The sequence below is a fragment of the Panulirus ornatus genome, chromosome 14, assembly GCF_036320965.1.
Source record: "Panulirus ornatus isolate Po-2019 chromosome 14, ASM3632096v1, whole genome shotgun sequence".
Taxonomy (NCBI): Eukaryota; Metazoa; Arthropoda; class Malacostraca; order Decapoda; family Palinuridae; genus Panulirus; species Panulirus ornatus.
This window is the reverse complement of record NC_092237.1, coordinates 1,828,609-1,849,276: the sequence shown is the minus strand read 5'-3', so window position 1 is coordinate 1,849,276 and position 20,668 is coordinate 1,828,609. Positions and strand designations below refer to the sequence as shown.

General features: G+C 40.4%; 1 protein-coding gene across 3 annotated transcripts; it reads right to left on the bottom strand.

Annotated features, from left to right (window-relative positions):
• Window positions 1-1,952: 1,952 nt before the first annotated feature.
• Window positions 1,953-20,053, bottom strand: LOC139753144 (uncharacterized). 3 transcript variants are annotated; one of them, XM_071669300.1, is made up of 14 exons: window positions 20,022-20,053; window positions 19,728-19,842; window positions 18,343-18,551; window positions 18,092-18,228; window positions 14,557-14,644; window positions 13,973-14,247; window positions 13,773-13,860; window positions 10,644-10,789; window positions 8,498-8,639; window positions 7,873-8,225; window positions 7,654-7,747; window positions 7,073-7,221; window positions 4,703-4,808; window positions 1,953-4,438 (listed from the first exon to the last, which is right to left on the bottom strand). In XM_071669300.1, exons 4-13 carry the CDS (start codon window positions 18,202-18,204, stop codon window positions 4,718-4,720), a joined length of 1,539 nt encoding a protein of 512 aa, XP_071525401.1. In that variant the 5' UTR covers window positions 18,205-18,228; window positions 18,343-18,551; window positions 19,728-19,842; window positions 20,022-20,053; the 3' UTR covers window positions 1,953-4,438; window positions 4,703-4,717. The 3 variants fall into 3 exon arrangements, with proteins under 3 accessions (XP_071525401.1, XP_071525400.1, XP_071525402.1); XM_071669299.1 differs by having other exon boundaries at window positions 18,092-18,225; XM_071669301.1 differs by having other exon boundaries at window positions 8,498-8,615; window positions 18,092-18,225.
• Window positions 20,054-20,668: the final 615 nt, after the last annotated feature.

Below are 20,668 nucleotides of genomic sequence, written 5' to 3'. Positions count from 1 at the left end.
GTGTTGCCAACCGGGACAACCGTCAAAGCGCTTACGTTATATATTAAAAGTCGTTATAATTTACTCAAACCTACTTGATTTCTGAAGTGTCCTCATCGATGAATGGTCCTTGAACAAATTCAGTGGTAGAACTCCAAGATTTCGGGCAAATACACTGATCCTTTAAACAGCAAAGAAAATTAAGATTTTTTCTTTGTTCATCGTTGATTTCTATTGAAGAACCTTTATCCTTTCGTGATAAAGGACGAGTATGAGGAAAGTATTATTCATTTATGTCCTTCACTTTGACCGAATGTTGAGGTGGTTCATAACTACAGCAACGCTTTGGTTCTTTTAAGGCCAGTTCACAGAGGAACATGCTGTCGTAGAACTATTTTCAAATCTATTTCTTCACTTTATTATATCAGTTTCACAGGCATTTGTTTCTATCTCTACATTTGACTGTGGAAGGGTTAATATGCTCCCATCTCCATTATCTTTCAGCTAAGGACATGAATTGATCGAATGTGATCCCAAATTCTACCAATCGGTTGTTCATTACTAGGTGAATGAACTAGTTTGTACGAAATATTTTTTTTTTTCGACGAAACACATGTAGGTTTCTGTTACTTTTCAGTCAGTATTTCTTAAAACCTTTTTTTTCAGTAGTACGACAAAAGCAAATGAATTAATAACACAACGAACCACCACCAGAGTTAGGGGCGAAGATATTTAGGTACTTCACAAACGCCATTATATATTCCACGTTTAACTGTAACATTGTCTTACTTCACCTAGGTTATGTGGGTTTATCCTCACGTCCTGCAATATTTTCATGTTTGCTCTCATAATTTGTATTGTTGTGCCGGACTGTTTCCATAAACCCTGAAGAGTTGGAGACTAGTGGTGACTTCAGCCCGTTTGTGTCGCCAGTGAGGTAAAAAGCACGTGTTTCCTAGGACTGATTCAGTTAGCATATCATGCATTGGTATAATGACCTATTATGCTAAAATGCAAATCCAACACATATTCGACTTGAATATACAAAAAAAAAAATCACAAAAAACAGCGAATACAAAATGTTAACATCTATCAGAGGAGTCCCTGTAATGTGCTAGTTTTGGTGACTTTTTGCCAAGTTGATAATACTGCGACTCCGACCTGCCCATGAGATAAATCAGTATTGCCAACCTGTTCATCGTCCGAGATTTCCCCTAAATTTTCTGATCTCACATATGACAAATCGCGTTATATTTACAGCGGTTCACTGTTATACTTTTCGTTAGCGCTATACTTATAACTACAGCAAATACTCTTTATCAACACTGTCTCTTCATCATCAAAGATATTACAAAATATCAAGCGCATGATATATTTTTTGCTTGTATCTGGACTGGTTAGGACGTGTTCAAAGGCTGCATTAGTCTGCCAGTTATGTTAAAGGACGGAGTAAGAAGAATGAGTATGCGTAAACCCACTAGGTAGAGCTAAGTGTATGCTGCCTTATCTTTGATGATGATAACAACCCTGATTATTCCATCGCCACATACCGCCCTACGGGAACGTTCTCAGCTCATGTGGATTTGTTTGAATAAGACATATCTCAAAGAATTTAGAATATATTCTATACATGACTAAAGTTTAGGTCTTTCTTATCGGTTGAAATGTGTCGCAGTGGCGAGAACTTTGCCTTCAGGGAAGCACTGAATCTTGTAATACCGTAAACATATGAGAATATAATGGCACATTTATTGAACATATGCTCTACACAGAACCATGTTCATGTGAAAAGAACTAAAAGCACATTTTACGTAAGACGGAAATATTCAAGTACGTTTCATTTCGAATCCATTACATACCAAAGTAAAATTTCAGGGAAAAAAAAGCTAAGGAATGTAAAGATGTCTGCCCGCTACATAATTCTGAGTTTGTATTGTAGGTCTGAGAAGATCAAATGGAATTGAAAGACTGAGGAGCTGCTTGATTTATTGTTCAACTGTTATGAGGCGCAGTCTGGCTTGACATCATGCACAAATTAAGATTAGTTTAATTCATAAAAAATTAAATTGAATGTTTGAATCTATTTTGACCTTACTCATAAAGGATGTAATATTTTACTCATATATATATATATATATATATATATATATATATATATATATATATATATATATATATATATATATATATTATTATTATTATTATTATTATTATACTTTGTCGCTGTCTCCCGCGTTTGCGAGGTAGCGCAAGGCAACAGACGAAAGAAATGGCCCCACCCCCCCCCCCCATACACATGTATATACATACGTCCACACACGCAAATATACATACCTACACAGCTTTCCATGGTTTACCCCAGACGCTTCACATGCCTTGATTCAATCCACTGACAGCACGTCAACCCCGGTATACCACATCGCTCCAATTCACTCTATTCCTTGCCCTCCTTTCACCCTCCTGCATGTTCAGGCCCCGATCACACAAAATCTTTTTCACTCCATCTTTCCACCTCCATATATATATATATATATATATATATATATATATATATATATATATATATATATATATATATATATATATATTATCCCTGGGGATAGGGGATTAAGAATACTTCCCACGTATTCCCTGCGTGTCGTAGAAGGCGACTAAAAGGGGAGGGAGCGGGGGGGCTGGAAATCCTCCCCTCTCGTTTTTTTTTTAATTTTTCCAAAAGAAGGAACAGAGGGGGCCAGTTGAGGATATTCCAAAAAAGGCCCAGTCCTCTGTTCTTAACGCTACCTCGCTAACGCGGGAAATGGCGAATAGTTTAAAAGAAAGAAAAGATATATATATATATATATATATATATATATATATATATATATATATATATATATATATATATATATACATATATATATATATATATATATATATATATATATATATATATATATATATATATATATATATATATATATATATATAATCAGTGTGCGTACATATCTAAATACGATAATCATTAAAACTAAAAGGAAGAAGACATCTAAATGAGTTGCACCATTTCACAGCTTGAAAACAATGCTTCTTTATATATATATATATATATATATATATATATATATATATATATATATATATATATATATATATATATATATATATATATATATATATATATAACTAAAATGAACTGTCATAACTATAACGATACGTCTGCAGAAACGATGGCTATTTCTGGTTGTATAATACTTGATTTACTCGGACAGTCCTTACTACAGTCAGTACCTCTTTACTACAGCCAGTACCTCTTTACTACAGTCAGTACCTCTTTACTACAGCCAGTACCTCTTTACTACAGTCAGTACCTCTTTACTACAGCCAGTACCTCTTTACTACAGTCAGTACCTCTTTACTACAGCCAGTACCTCTTTACTACAGTCAGTACCTCTTTACTACAGCCAGTACCTCTTTACTACAGTCAGTACCTCTTTACTACAGCCAGTACCTCTTTACTACAGCCAGTACCTCTTTACTACAGCCAGTACCTCTTTACTACAGTCAGTACCTCTTTACTACAGCCAGTACCTCTTTACTACAGCCAGTACCTCTTTATTATGATTAAAAAATTACATGAGAATTCGCTTCGTATATACCTGTTATCTGTCGGCAACATTAGATATATTTCACGTGAACATTTTGCTCAATATACATAAAACACATTCTTATAATAAGCAACATGTTAGACATATTACTGATTTACCTTAACAAAAAATGTATATAATACACATATCCATCTATTTATTTACTCAACTTCTACCTATATTAAATCTATTATTGCCAACAGCTTTTTATTTTCATACTTTCCCTCCTGCTATCCCAACTCCTCTGCTCATCATCCTTATTCAGTCTTTACTTTTACTCATACTACTACTACTACTACTATTACTACTACTACTACTACTACCCCTACTCGACACATACATCCACTTAAAAGAACCCACTACATTACAGTTATAGACAGGCCAACCTTTACCAGAAATGGTACCCCGAGAACACACCCTCCCCGTACAGCACTGCTAGGTCACTCATCTGAGCTGTGCTAGTAATGTCACCCACAGCACACACACCCGACCTGTGCCAGTAATGAAAACCCAAAAACTTGATGCACAAATATACACACCTCTCAGACAAACACAGAACACAAAGAATTATCGGGTATAATTATTCCAAGTCCAGTTTACTTTAAGATTCCTTCCACACTAGTGGCCTCTTGGATGACAATGGTATTGGCTCGATGATCTGGGAACCCTACAGCAGCAGGAGCAGGAGCAGGAGCAGGTCGGGAGGAACACATGACGGACTAGCGGGATTTAACACACACACACACACACACACACACACACACACACACACACACGACCCCAAGATCACAGACTCGGTGAGGTCGGCAGGTCCAGCGGCCGTTGGCGAACTGAGGATTCAAAAGAACAGATTTATTAGAATTATGATAACTCGTTGGAATACATGATGATGTAAACTGGACACAAAACTGGAGGTTGCCAATTCTTTGTGAATGCATTCGACGTGAGAGGACATTTCGGCTTGTTTTCTTTAACTATTTATAGCAAAACTATAATACTTTATACAGATTGTGTATTTCTTTCATATTTTGGGCAACACAACACCGTTTGCAAATTTCTCAGTTTTCTCTCCCAACACATCAGGAAATACTCACGGGTCAGATGGGGTGTCAGTCCTCGGTGACCTGCCAGGCTGTGGTACTGGAAAGCCCAACGTGACTGACGTGCTGGAAGTTAGTAGGAGGACCAATCATGTCCTTCCTGAACACACAAAGAGAAAACAAGACATAGTTATCGTTTGGTGATATAGCCACTATTCATCCTTATTTGGTAATATAAGATCTGTTGATAATTTCGTTTTTCATATGACAAGCAGATGATTTTATGAACAAAACTGCACCGCTCGTCATGTCAACCCTTCCTAAGTATTTGTAGCAAGACAACGTTAGTGTACGTTATCATGACACACATGGCATGTCTTTGTTCATGTAGATTTAGAGAACAGAAATTAAGGACTTGTGTGGTGAGGTGTCTTTAACTCAATATTATAAACATCATAGGATGACTTACTGGTAAGTAATGCTATAAGATCTGTTATTGTTCCCACAGATCTACCATTCGTACTACAAAGATTTAAACTTTAGCAACCTGTAAATCTCGAACGAAATTGTTTGTAACTGGCGACTGTAGGTCATGCCAGACTGCCAGAGTATGAAGATCCAAAGTTGTTTATCATAATTCCCATCTACATTTGTACGTATTGTTATCGTACCACCATACACGCATCTCCAGATCCGACTGAAAACCTAAATGTGATAATTGTTAGTCTGACCGCCGCCCTCCAACTGACTAATAAATGCCTATATTTTACTATATGTTCGTCTTACAACAAATATCCCACTTTTGCATAGTGTCCCTCAAACTTAAACAAACATTCCGTTAAAGGCATTACTTAAAGAAATGTATAAGACATACTGTTCAGCATTCCTTCATATGAAATTATTCATATTCCAATGTTTCTACAAATGGAACTTGTAAGATTTTTTTTCTACGTTGGAGGCTCCGGTCACGGACAAAATTCCACTTGAAGGCCGAGTCTTAATAAGAATATTGGTACGATTGTGAATAGGAAAAAGAAGAGACAAGAGAAAGTGTTGAATTTCTGAGGAAGTGGAAAACCTTTCTTTTAAAATGTGACAGGTCATAGTTATTGGGAAAGACATGGGAAGGTAGAGAGTTCCAAAGCTTCGATGTACAGGGAAAGAGATAGTTCTAAAAATGGCTCATCCTTGAGTCGCCAAGGGCAGTACAGTAAACATGTGATGCACCAGCTCAGCCGAGTATTGCGTTGTCTAGTTAGCGGTAGATCTCGCAAGCGTAATAACTATAAAAGATGGAAAGCGAACAAACATTGCGGCTTAGGGCAACATAGTCAAGTTTGGAATTTAGCCTGGGAGAGTTTATAAGTCGGACCACTTACGTCTCAACTCTATCAAGTAGGATGCAGAGCTAAAACCACACCAGATGTGAGAGCAGTATACAAGGACAAAACAATCTTCTGCATAAACGGAGCAACGGTTCAAAAGGAAAGAAATTTCTGCATGCAAACAGAACTACCAGTTTATTAGAGGGAGACTTAGTTATTTACGTAATGTGGGCTTTCCATGAAAGAGTGATGTTACAGTTATACCAAGTATGTTTACTGAGTCATGAGGTGCAAATACAGAACCGCCAAAGGAGAGAAGAAAGTTGTGAGGAATTCTCAATGGAGAGAAGGGTAGAAACTGGGTCTTGGAGAAATGTGGTGATGAGTCGTCAGCGTGAGTGCATTTGGTTATTTGTTGAGAAGAAATCGTTAACAAAACGGAGAAAAAGTGTAGGGGAGAAGACAGAACCCTGAGGGACACAACTTTTGATGGAGTAAGGGGTAGGGAAGCTGAACCATCAACAACAACTGAGTTAGATCGGTCAGAGATGATGCTAGATTTGAAGGGAGCCAAAAGAGGGGAGCTTGGAGTTGAGATCCCGACATCACATGTTGTCAAAAGCTTTGGATATGTCAAGGGCGATTGCACAGGATTCCCTAAAATCTTTCAGGAATGATGACCAGACATCAGTAAGAGAGGAAAGAATATCACCAGTGGATCTCACCTTACGAAAGCCACACTGTGATCAGAGAGAAGTCTGTGAGATTCAATTTGTCTGAGGATATGGGAGATGAGGAAGAATTCAAAGACCTTGAATATGATAAATGTCAAAGCAAGAGGACGATAGAAAAAGGAGTCAGAACGGTCACTCTTCTTAAGGATGGGGTGTACCAACGCATGCTTCCAAGAAGGAAAGTTCTGGTTTTAACAGAAACGGAAAGCTAGGCAACATTTGCAGCAAGCCAGTCGCTTCATGAAGCAGGACAATGTGATCAACCACAGGACATGGCTATTGGTCATAACGCCACATTCTCATCAACTTAACTGATATCTTAAACCTTCGTCTATTTTGGTTTCTAGAGACGCTGTAAGCCTTACCTTATTCTACCAGGCTTGGCGGGGTCAGGCAGGTCTCTGAGGGTGGTGGAGCGTCCGCTGGCCTCCTCCTGACCGCGCTGGCGCTCTGTGACGTCATTTGCGACTCTCTGGGTCTTGGAATCAGACAGGGGCTGCAGGTCCACTCCAACCTGGTATTCGGAAATCATATATTGACGGTCACGGATATGCAGAAAGACGTAGTAAAAATGTTTGCTATAACCTAACATGATTTCCTTGATGGCTGTATTACTGTATTCAAGGCATCGTTGTAAGTCTAATATTACCATTAAGTTAATACTTTCCATAAATATGAACAAAAACTATTCATTCAGATAATACACTTAAGATGCTGAATGTTTTTAGACAAAAATCGTGTCACCGGTGTTCATTACTGAAACTGTTTATTTACCTTGTGAATATGTTATCAAGAAACTTACGGGATTTCATGTTTACTTGTGGAAGACCAGTCTAGTCTATTCTAATCTAACAAAGGCTTAATCTAGCCAAGGCTTCATCAAACCAAGGCTAACTGATTACATTTGAACAGCTAATTTACATATAAAAAAAATATATGTACTTGCCTCTCTCAGCATTTGCTGAATTTCTTGGTCAATGTTATCCCGGTCAAGGTGAAAGATATGCTGAAAGTTTGTAGGGGGACCAATCATGTCTTTCCTGTCAAGGGAGAGAAGAGCGGATGACGAATGTTAGTCCGACATATCTGTGAACATTTTCTCTCAATACCAAGCCTTACAGACGACCTGTGTCTGGCGGGGTGGTGCTTCAGTAACCAACATTACCTGAGCCAAGAAGGTGTTTGAGCAAGGGATGAGCTGGGGTCATCCTCAGGGTGAGGGATGGACCACTGATGGGTCTCCTGGGCCACCTGCTGGCCACCGTCCTCCCCAGGTATGGACCACTGATGAGTCTCCTGGGCCACCTGCTGGCCACCGTCTACCCCAGGGATGGAATACTGGTGGTCCTGACGATGGTTCTCCTCCTCAGGACATTCCCCATCGTGGTAGGACCAAGGTTGGCTCTTCAGGTGGGTCTGTTGGCCTCTGTGTTCATTCACACCATCAGACGTGCAATTTTGGGTCTCAGGGTCAGATAGATAGTGACCGTTCCAGCTGGTCAGCTTGGGCAATGAAAACTGTAAAATAATCGACAGACAGAAAACGTAAATCACATTCTTTTAGTAAGTTACTGAAGAGTATAGCCAGTGTAAGCCATGAAGCGGCGGACATTTCAAATAAAACCACAGTTTGTGAACTATTCACCATACTGTTAACTTGTGCCACTAACTGATGAGGTCGCTGCTCCGGATAATGAAAGAGATGACTAACAGCGTATACATACTTTAGTAAATGCTGTATGACAATTTACTACTGCATGACAGTATCATATGCTTGAGACGGTGCTCACCGCTGTGGTAGGATCTTGCTGCTGCTGGAGCTCCTCGCTGACCCCCACGCTTCTCTTGTCGCCGAAGCCAACGTGAGTCACGTGCTGGAAGTTGGTGGGTTGTCCAATCATGTCTTTCCTGAGAAACACGAGCAACCGAGAACTATGCATCACTTGAAGAGAAATACTACATATAAATATATATATACAGAGTATATAATATACATATATTCCGCATATACTCGTCTATAAGTCTACCTCGTGTATAGGTCAACCATCGATTTTTGGTCAAGAAATCATTAATTTATGATATGCCTCGGGTATAGGTCGACCTAAGTTTCTGAGGGTAATGGAACAACAAATTAGGGTAATAAAGCACCATATTTTATGGCATATAGAACTCGTTTCAGAAAATTCTTACTAAAAGAGCACTGTACGTCCTATAAACTGAGCTTCGCTGAGCCTGAAAAACCAAGCGCCGAGGGCAAATTGTTTACCATTTATTATTCCGTCACTTTACACCTAAAGCGGGAAGTTTCGGAAAAAATATTGCATATGTTCATTCAAGAACTTATTCAAGTCAGATTATCGTAGACGTTTTTCTTACTGATAATCATTCGAAAAGCGATTACGGTAACATCTTTTGAGCGAAAGAAAGCGAAAGTCTATTGTTTTCCTCATGATTTTATCCCATTTTCCACTGTAATACGTAAGTCATTTCAACAAAAATAATACATTTTCGTGAAAGCATTATACCAAGCACAGTTTGAATAGAATATCATTGCAATATAACATTATTTTAACCGAAAACTATAAAAATACGAGTAACATCTCTTGAACATCGGAGGGTTAGGTAGCCTTTTGCTTTCGTGTATCTTATTCTACCATACATTGAAATACACCACGTTTCAGCAAAACTACGATTTATTTCTGAGAATATATTAATTTAGACACAGTTAAAGTAAAATATACTTGTGATGTAAAGTTTTTTCTTCTTTTTGCTGAAAACAATTTGAAAAAAACGTACCGTCTATATGGTAAGGCAGAGACCTAGTAGCGGAGGCTTTGCCTTTGCATCGGCTCTTCCTAAGCAGCGTTTAATATTACCGTACTTTGTAATTGTGTTTATACTCTTATCGTCTTGCTTCTTATTTTCCAGAAATATGGCAAGTTTGTACATAATACAATTTACGGTACTTTTAATTTACAAGTATTCATTTCTAGAATTGCATAAGACACCAAACAAGTACCAGTATGGGTATTTGCGTGACTCTCCCGTCAAAAAAGATCAAACAGCTGGTACTCTCTCCCACAACCCTACCAAAAGTAGCCCAACGGCATCATTCTTGTTTATTCTCTTCGTATTTCCTACATTTACTGGTATTTTCTACTTTATATTGTCTACATCAGATAAACTACAGTAATAAAGATTAGAGACACTGTTATAGATTTGATTACTGGCAATAACTGATAAATATTTTTCATGTCTGAAGATAAAAGTTGCTTCAAACTCTTCCCATCATGAATGGATTTCAAATTAATGAAAAAATACCCAGGTATAGGTCGACCTATTTTCTTTCTTAAAAATTTGGTCTTAAAAACTCGAATATACACTAGTATATACGGTGTGTATATATATATATATATATATATATATATATATATATATATATATATATATATATATATATATATATATATATATATATATATATATATATTCCTATGAGTCCACGGGGAAAATGAAATACGAAAAGTTCCCAAGTGCACTTTCGTGTAATAATCACATCATCAGGGGAGACACAAGAGAGAAATATGTCAGTTGATATACATCGCTATATTTCTCTCTTGTGTCTCCCCTGATGATGAGATTATTACACGAAAGTGCACTTGGGAACTTTTCGTGTTTCATTTTCCCCGTGGACTCATGGGAATATCTTGATCACGCGCAAAATTGTGATCCTTTCCAACATATATATATATATATATATATATATATATATATATATATATATATATATATATATATATATATATATATATATATATATATATTTCCATGGTATACAGATATTTTAATGTACTTCCTTCGCTTCTTTAACCATCGAATCACAGCTTAAGTCTCGTGTCCTTATTGTTGCACAGCTGATCCCACCTGCCACATTACCTGATGCCAGCAGGAGGTACTGAAGCACCTGTAGGCCAGGGAAGATCTGTGGTGCGGTGGCCCGTGTCCTGGTTCCCCCCGTGTTCCACCAGGTCTGGCAAAGATTTATGTGTCTTCAGAGGAGCTGCTTCTTTGTTTAAGTTGGCCTGTGGGAAAAGAGTAACGCTGGTCAGACTCAAGGAAAGACAGACGATTGAGCCTTTACACTGGCGAATTTTGGAACAAACACCATAAACCGTTTGTAACTATCAGCGAAATAATCTTTACGATATTATGAGACACCTGAAGTAGTTGTAAATATATATATATATATATATATATATATATATATATATATATATATATATATATATATATATATATATATATATATTTTTTTTTTTTTTTTTTTTTTTTATCGCTGTCTCCCGCGTTTGCGAGGTAGCGCAAGGAAACAGACGAAAGAAATGGCCCAACCCCCCCCCATACACATGTACATACACACGTCCACACACGCAAATATACATACCTACACAGCTTTCCATGGTTTACCCCAGACGCTTCACATGCCCCGACTCAATCCACTGACAGCACGTCAACCCCTGTATACCACATCGCTCCAATTCACTCTATTCCTTGCCCTCCTTTCACCCTCCTGCATGTTCAGGCCCCGATCACACAAAATCTTTTTCACTCCATCTTTCCACCTCCAATTTGGTCTCCCTCTTCTCCTCGTTCCCTCCACCTCCGACACATATATCCTCTTGGTCAATCTTTCCTCACTCATTCTCTCCATGTGCCCAAACCATTTCAAAACACCCTCTTCTGCTCTCTCAACCACGCTCTTTTATTTCCACACATCTCTCTTACCCTTACGTTACTTACTCGATCAAACCACCTCACACCACACATTTTCCTCAAACATCTCATTTCCAGCACATCCATCCTCCTGCGCACAACTCTATCCATAGCCCACGCCTCGCAACCATACAACATTGTTGGAACCACTATTCCTTCAAACATACCCATTTTTGCTTTCCGAGATAATGTTCTCGACTTCCACACATTTTTCAAGGCTCCCAAAATTTTCGCCCCCTCCCCCACCCTATGATCCACTTATATATATATATATATATATATATATATATATATATATATATATATATATATATATATATATATATATATATATATATATATATATATATATACATATATATATTTACAACTACTTCAGGTGTCTCATAATATCGTAAAGATATGCAGTCTGTTGGGGATGAGAGAGCTTGGAAAGTGAGTCAGTTGTTGTTCGCTGATGATACAGCGCTGGTGGCTGATTCATGTGAGAAAATGCAGAAGCTGGTGACTGAGTTTGGTAAAGTGTGTGAAAGAAGAAAGTTAAGAGTAAATGTGAATAAGAGCAAGGTTATTAGGTACAGTAGGGTTGAGGGTCAAGTCAATTGGGAGGTAAGTTTGAATGGAGAAAAACTGGAGGAAGTAAAGTGTTTTATATATCTGGGAGTGGATCTGGCAGCGGATGGAACCATGGAAGCGGAAGTGAATCATAGGGTGGGGGAGGGGGCGAAAATCCTGGGAGCCTTGAAGAATGTGTGGAAGTCGAGAACATTATCTCCGAAAGCAAAAATGGCTATATTTGAAGGAATAGTGGTTCCAACAATGTTGTAAGGTTGCGAGGCGTGCGCAGGAGGGTGGATGTGCTGGAAATGAGATGTTTGAGGACAATATGTGGTGTGAGGTGGTTTGATCGAGTAAGTAATGTAAGGGTAAGAGAGATGTGTGGAAATAAGAAAAGTGTGGTTGAGAGAGCAGAAGAGGGTGTTTTGAAATGGTTTGGGCACATGGAGAGAATGAGTGAGGAAAGATTGACAAAGAGGATATATGTGTCGGAAATGGAGGGAACGAGGAGAAGTGGGAGACCAAATTGGAGGTGGAAAGATGGAGTGAAAAAGATTTTGAGTGATCGGAGCCTGAACATGCAGAAGGGTGAAAGGCGTGCAAGGAGCAGAGTGAATTGGATCGATGTGGTATACCGGGGTTGACGTGCTGTCAATGGATTGAATCAGGGCATGTGAAGCGTCTGGGGTAAACCATGGAGGGAGCTGTGATTTCGGGCATTATTGCATGACAGCTAGAGACTGAGTGTGAACGAATGGGGCCTTTGTTGTCTTTTCCTAGCGCTACCTCGCACACATGTGGGGGGAGGGGGATGTTATTCCAAGTGTGGTGAGGTGGCGATGGGAATGAATAAAGGCAGACAGTGTGAATTGTGTGCATGTGTATATATGTATATGTCTGTGCGTGTATATATATGTGAACATTGAGATGCATGGGTATGTATATTTGCGTGTGGGGACGTGTATGTATATAAATGTGTATGGGGGTGGGTTGGGCCATTTCTTTCGTCTGTTTCCTTGCGCTACCTCGCAAACGCGGGAGACAGCGACAAAGCAAAATAAATATAAAATATATATATATATATATATATATATATATATATATATATATATATATATATATATATCTTTTCTTTCAAACTATTCGCCATTTCCCGCATTCGCGAGGTAGCGTTAAGAACAGAGGACTGGGCCTTTGAGGGAATACCCTCACCTGGCCCAATTCTCTGTTCCTTCTTTTGGAAAATTAAAAAAAACGAGAGGGGAGGATTTCCAGCCCCCCGCTCCCTCCCCTTTTAGTCGCCTTCTACGAAACACAGGGAATACGTGGGAAGTATTCTTTCTCCCCTATCCCCAGGGAATATATATATATATATATATATATATATATATATATATATATATATATATATATATATATATATATATATATATATATATATATATATATATATTCTCTCTCTCTCTCTCTCTCTCTCTCTCTCTCTCTCTCTCTCTCTCTCTCTCTCTCTCTCTCTCTCTCTCTCTCTCTCCAGCTCGACTGAGAAAAAGCATATATAATATTACCGTATAATTCCTTGAGCATGACGGTACGATCCTTGAGCACGACATTGCGACCCTTCAGCACGACGGTACGGCCCACAGGTACAATGGCCAGGCCATGATACCCAAGAGTTGTACTGTCGTTGTAAAGTGTCGTGCCGTCGTTCTGAAGGGGTTATATAAAGTCACTTACCATGAGTTGCTGTAGTTCATGTTCCGTACTGTGCCGGTCGATGTGGAGAACATGATGGAAGTTCGTTGGTGGACCGATGCTGTCTTTCCTGGCAATGAGAGGAGACGGTGATCATTTGCTTGTGATATTGAGGTGATGAAACCATCATGTTAAGCAGTAACACTAGGCATAGCAGCCGAGGAACAGCAGGTAAACTGTACCTGAGGCGACCAGGAGCAGCTGGAGAGAGAGGCCGGGTGGTGTGGGGCCTGCGCCACAAGTGGTCCCCCGAGTAGGCCTCCTCAAGGTTCCCACCATCGTTAGGGCTGAGCCACCGAGGGTTCTCCCACTGGGGCTCATGGTTCCCAGCATCGTCAGAGCCGGGCCACTGAGGGTTCTCCCACTGGGCCTCCTGCTGGCCTCTGTCAGTATCTGGCAAGTCATACTTTTTGTCTTCGATCTTGGAGTCAGACTCACGCTGCCCATCCACATAGCACTGATGCCACAGGATTATAAAGAAATTGAAAAGAATGATGAGTTGAGACCTATGAATCAGCAACCTGCTGTGAACGACTTTCTTAGCAATGGAACAGTAATTTCTACCGAAGTGAGACTTGCTATTCTGATGAACAGTCAAGAAGCTAACTATGTCAGGTGTTTACCAGTATGGGCATCTAAATGCGTCATATAGAATAATAAGAAGCTTAAAAAGACGTCATTAACTTGAGCCTTTCACAGGGGGTGTCCCCTGAAACAAAAAGTAAATAAAAAATTAATTCAACAGCAGACAAGAGACAGTGCTCACCGCTCTGCTCGGCTCCTGGTCCTCGCTCACCTGCCACGTCATGTCTTTGATAAACCCAAGTCGGTCGGTGGGCGACCCGGGTATAACTCTGCAGGGTAGGAAGTACATACTATCACAGGTTACGTACAAATCATATACATATATATATATATATATATATATCCCTGGGGATAGGGGTGAAAGAATACTTCCCACGTATTCCTCGCGTGTCGTAGAAAGCGACTAGAGGGGACGGGAGCGGGGGGCCGGAAATCCTCCCCTCCTTGTATTAACTTTCTAAAATGGGAAACAGAAGAAGGAGTCACGCGGGGAGTGATCATCCTCCTCGAAGGCTCAGAGTGGGGTGCCTAAATGTGTGTGGATGTAACCAAGATGTGAAAAAAGGAGAGATAGGTAGTATGTTTGAGGAAAGGAACCTGGATGTTTTGGCTCTGAGTGAAACGAAGCTCAAGGGTAAAGGGGAAGAGTGGTTTGGAAATGTCTGGGGAGTGAAGTCAGGGGTTAGTGAGAGGACAAGAGCAAGGGAAGGAGTAGCAATACTCCTGAAACAGGAGTTGTGGGAGTATGTGATAGAATGTAAGAAAGTAAATTCTCGATTAATATGGGTAAAATTGAAAGTTGATGGAGAGAGGTGGGTGATTATTGGTGCATATGCACCTGGGCATGAGAAGAAAGATCATGAGAGGCAAGTGTTTTGGGAGCAGCTAAATGAGTGTGTTAGCGGCTTTGATGCACGAGACCGGGTTATAGTGATGGGTGATTTGAATGCAAAGGTGAGTAATGTGGCAGTTGAGGGAATAATTGGTATGCATGGGGTGTTCAGTGTTGTAAATGGAAATGGTGAAGAGCTTGTAGATTTATGTGCTGAAAAAGGACTGATGATTGGGAATACCTGGTTTAAAAAGCGAGATATACATAAGTATACTTATGTAAGTAGGAGAGATGGCCAGAGAGCGTTATTGGATTACGTGTTAATTGACAGGCGTGCGAAAGAGAGACTTTTGGATGTTAATGTGCTGAGAGGTGCAACTGGAGGGATGTCTGATCATTATCTTGTGGAGGCTAAGGTGAAGATTAGTATGGGTTTTCAGAAAAGAGGAGTGAATGTTGGGGTGAAGAAGGTGGTGAGAGTAAGTGAGCTTGGGAAGGAGACCTGTGTGGGGAAGTACCAGGAGAGACTGTGTACAGAATGGAAAAAGGTGAGAACAATGGAAGTAAGGGGAGTGGGGGAGGAATGGGATGTATTTAGGGAAGCAGTGATGGATTGCGCAAAAGATGCTTGTGGCATGAGAAGAGTGGGAGGTGGGCTGTTTAGAAAGGGTAGTGAGTGGTGGGATGAAGAAGTAAGAGTATTAGTGAAAGAGAAGAGAGAGGCATTTGGACGATTTTTGCAGGGAAAAAATGCAATTGAGTGGGAGAAGTATAAAAGAAAGAGACAGGAGGTCAAGAGAAAGGTGCAAGAGGTGAAAAAAAGGGCAAATGAGAGTTGGGGTGAGAGACTATCAGTAAATTTTAGGGAGAATAAAAAGATGTTCTGGAAGGAGGTAAATAGGGTGCGTAAGACAAGGGAGCAAATGGGAACTTCAGTGAAGGGCGTAAATGGGGAGGTGATAACAAGTAGCGGTGATGTGAGAAGGAGATGGAATGAGTATTTTGAAGGTTTGTTGAATGTGTCTGATGACAGAGTGGCAGATATAGGGTGTTTGGGTCGAGGTGGTGTGCAAAGTGAGAGGGTTAGGGAAAATGATTTGGTAAACAGAGAAGAGGTAGTAAAAGCTTTGCGGAAGATGAAAGCCGGCAAGGCAGCAGGTTTGGATGGTATTGCAGTGGAATTTATTAAGAAAGGGGGTGACTGTATTGTTGACTGGTTGGTAAGGTTATTTAATGTATGTATGACTCATGGTGAGGTGCCTGAGGATTGGCGGAATGCGTGCGTAGTGCCATTGTACAAAGGCAAAGGGGATAAGAGTGAGTGCTCAAATTACAGAGGTATAAGTTTGTTGAGTATTCCTGGTAAATTATATGGGAGGGTATTGATTGAGAGGGTGAAGGCATGTACAGAGCATCAGATTGGGGAAGAGCAGTGCGGTTTCAGAAGTGGTAGAGGATGTGTGGATCAGGTGTTTCTTAAGAATATATTAGAATATACTTAGAAAATCAAATGATTTATGTATCATTTATATCTGAGAATATATGATATTGATAAGATTGCTCTCTGTGGATCTTATTTAGAATTCTTTTCTGACTCTGCTTTTCAGCGAGAGAAAAGTATTTTATATAATTCTTAGGCATGGACGGTACGATTTGAGCAGGACATGTGGATCTTCCACGAAGGGTAGGCTTGCGGCAAGGGGTTGATACCCATGGTTTATGTTTTAATCTGGTGTTCTGAGGGGTTATAAAGTCACTTCCAGAGTTCCTGGATAGGTTCATGTTGAACTGTTGGTGATGAGGAGAGCTTGAGGAAGAGTCTTGTTGTTCGTGATGTACACGCTGTGTCTTTCATTGGCAATGAAGGGGATGACGGGTGACATTTGGTAAATATGAGGTGATAGAAACAAGTTAGAGTAAATGGATAGCAGAGCAAGGTAAAGTACAGAGGCGTGACAGGGCTGAAGAAATGCGGGGGTGTGTGGGAATGGCACAAAGTGGTAGTAGGTTAAGTTCAATCGTTAGGGTGAGAGAGGTCCCCACTGGGGTCATGGTCACTGTCAGAGCGGACTGAGGGTCCCCACTGGGCCTGTGGCCTCTTCAGTATTGGAAGTCAAACTTTTTGTGCTTCGAATCTTGGAAGTTCCGAGACACCATACACTGATAGCACAAGGGTATTATAAGATGGAAAGTGTGAGTTGAACAATGATAGAATGGTGCGATTCTTGGCAATGGAAGAGTAATTTTCGAAGTGAGATGGATTCTGGAACAGAAGAGCTTAACTATGTCGGTGTTTTGAGGGATAGGTATATCGATAATAAGTAAGCGTAAAAGAGTCATTAATTGACCAAAGGGGTGGTTGAGAACAAAAAGTAATAAATGTAATTGCACAGGGACAGAGAAGAGTGAGGCTGACTGTTGCCAATGCAGTATGTCTTGAGTCGGTCGGTGGGGACGAGGATAATGAGGGAGAGACAACTTCGAAGGTGTAAAATGATGAAAATAATATTATTGTGATGCCTGAAATGCAGAGTAAATGAGGCAATAATATATATAATTATTCATTGTTTTCTTGTTATTTTTGTTTGTTTTAAGCAGCATTCGCGTTGGGGTAGCTAAACCATGGAAGCTGGAGTTTGTATGGCCAATGTGTGTTCTGTTTTTGTAAATTTAAAAAAAGCGAGGAGGGGGGATTTCTTCGCCTGCTTCCCTTGCGCTTCACCACGCAAACGTGGGAGTCTAACCCAAAGTATAAAAAAAAAAAAAAAAAAAATATATATATATCAATTTGATAACAATTTAGACATTATATCAATCTTTCATGAAGTATCGTCTGACTGGTAAACATGAGTAATGTGCCTGAGTCAATGCTGTGTGACCTCACCTGACCCAACCAGGTGGAGGCTGAACACCCGACTTGGAGGTGCGCAATGCTTGGCGGCCAGTCCGCTGCTGCTGCTGCCTCCTGGCCTCCAGCAGACCCTCGCGTTGCTTCATGCTTGACCAAGATCCTGGAGTCTGCTGAAGGTGATGCAACACGGGTGAAAACATGGACGGAGGTACAGCAGCATTTATATGGAGACTAGTATGTAATTCTGAATATTTGAGATTATTAGAAAAATCACAAATGTTCACCTCAGTCACTGGTTGGTAACTACAGTCCTCATCAAGACTGGGCCAGCGCTGGCTCCCCAGCTGCGCCTCCTGCAGGTCGAGGTCACCGATGGGGCTGGACCATCGGTGAGTCTGCCACCGGGACTTGTGCTTGCTGCCCTCACCCTCTGGAACAGTGCGCCTGAAGTTGCAGCTGTTGGAGTCAGACAGCTCTCCGCCTCCCAACTGATCTGTGTCATTAAGTAAATGCTGAATACAGATAAGGAAATAAGGAAAATTTCACTTTTCCATGGACTCATATACTGTAGCACTTGGTACAAGTGAAATTAATACTCATGATACAGGGTTACGAAATTTGAATCCCACGACAGAACAGCACATATAATCACCATTACGGTGTAGCCGTTGGCAACTCAAGGGTGGGCCGTTTTAACTGTTTCTTTCCTTACATCTCCAAGCTTTGGAATTCTCTCATGTCTCTCCCAACAGGTATGACTTGGCATATTTCACAAGACAAGTGTTTCACTTCCTCCAAAATTCGTGAATCCTTTCCCTTGTCTCTTCATTTTCCCCTTCATCAAACTCTCTATATTCTAATTAAAGAGAGGCCTTTGATGTGGACCTTTATCCGTGACTGGAGCCTCCAACGTAAAAAACAAAAGCAAAAAAAAAAATGTTCCACAATAAACATCTCTGTGGTGTGCCGGTTAGCCTTACTGACCATCAAGCATGCAAGAGCTGCTTGGTATCAAATTCGTATAGGTTCGATTCCTTGTCGCGGCAGTCGGTACACAGTCGATTCAGCCGTTCATCTTCTCCTAGGGACTGATCAATAACATGGATACTTGGCACTGTGTCACATGTGTGTGTGTGTGTGTGTGTGTGTGTGTGTGTGTGTGTGTGTGTGTGCATATATATAAATAGGAGTAAAGATATGGTATATACATATTCAAGATTATGAACAGGGAAGGTTTATAGGTGATCTGATACAGGAATTCAAAATTATCAGAGGCTTCGATAATCTCTATCTAACGACCTAAATGAGGATAGATGCATTTGATATCACTCGTAGTAATGGATACAGACTCGCGGGCAAACGCTTTACCGTGAGTAAGGCGAAGTACTTTTTCACCAACAGGATTGTTAACATATGGAATGATTTAGCAATCAGAGTGGCTGAAAGTAGTACCACAGATACTTTTAAGAATGAACGATTTCTTTTCAAATCCACGAATGACATCATTTGCGCCTCCTTAATTACATGAAAAGTTATCATATTTTTTCTGTTCTAATTGTCTGTATGTCTTTCTTCTCTTACCACAGTGATCTATGAATTCCTATGTACAGCACGTGTAAAACTTTCCCCGTAACTAACAAATAATAATCACGGAATACGAAATGCTCACCGCTTCGGTCGGGTCTCGCAACTGCTGGTCCTTAATGACTTGTAATGATGAACCGCCACTAAACTCGACATGCTTGACGTGCTGGAAGTTTGTTGGTGGCCCAATCATTTCGTTCCTGGAAGGTGGGAGACTTTGTACCTCAAGTTATCTGAGACTGTCATGTATCACATTTCCTGTATATCTGTCCTTATGATTAGTTTGGCTCATTTGATGAACTCCTTCCAATGCTAAAGACAGAGATATCACTGATATCTGCTGCAAAGTGAACCTCCTGGTAGCAAACTATGACCGTACCTGATCCCAGCAGCTGACGGACCTGAGGCTCGTGGCGACGGAGGAGTGTCTGCAGGGGGGTCATGGTGCCCGTCCTCCTGCAGGCCTTCGCGCCACACCCGGAAGCCTGGCAGAGATTCCTGGGGACTTGGGATGAAGTATTGCTGGTCGAGAGATACTAACCTGCGGACAGTGTAACTAATAATTCACGAAGACTGGAATGATTGGGGCGTCCACACAATGCAGGTACCACTATCGGCCACCGTTCATCTCTGAACTTAATATCACATCTAGAAATTCAGTTGTATATGGAAAAGTCAAATTTCAAATATAAGATGATGTCGGAGCAGTTCTAGTTAGGTGATCTGCATAACTGAGATATTATCAGGAATGATACAATGTTAGTTACCCTTGGTTTAATCGTGGCCAACGATATTTCCAAAGCACATGTCAGGGTGTGGCATACGTCTGTGCTTTCCAAACTTCCTTCTTTGAGATTTTCTCTTCTGTCTGCTCTCTTTTCTGCAGCTTTCTTTCTAGTCTATCCATTGCAGGTGCTTATGGAACGCTTCTCCTTACCCGCAAACAGATAACGCCCCTCAAGATTCTGACGTATCACCACCCACTCTCTAGCTTCTCTCTGCTGATGATTCCTCTTTACCCTCTAC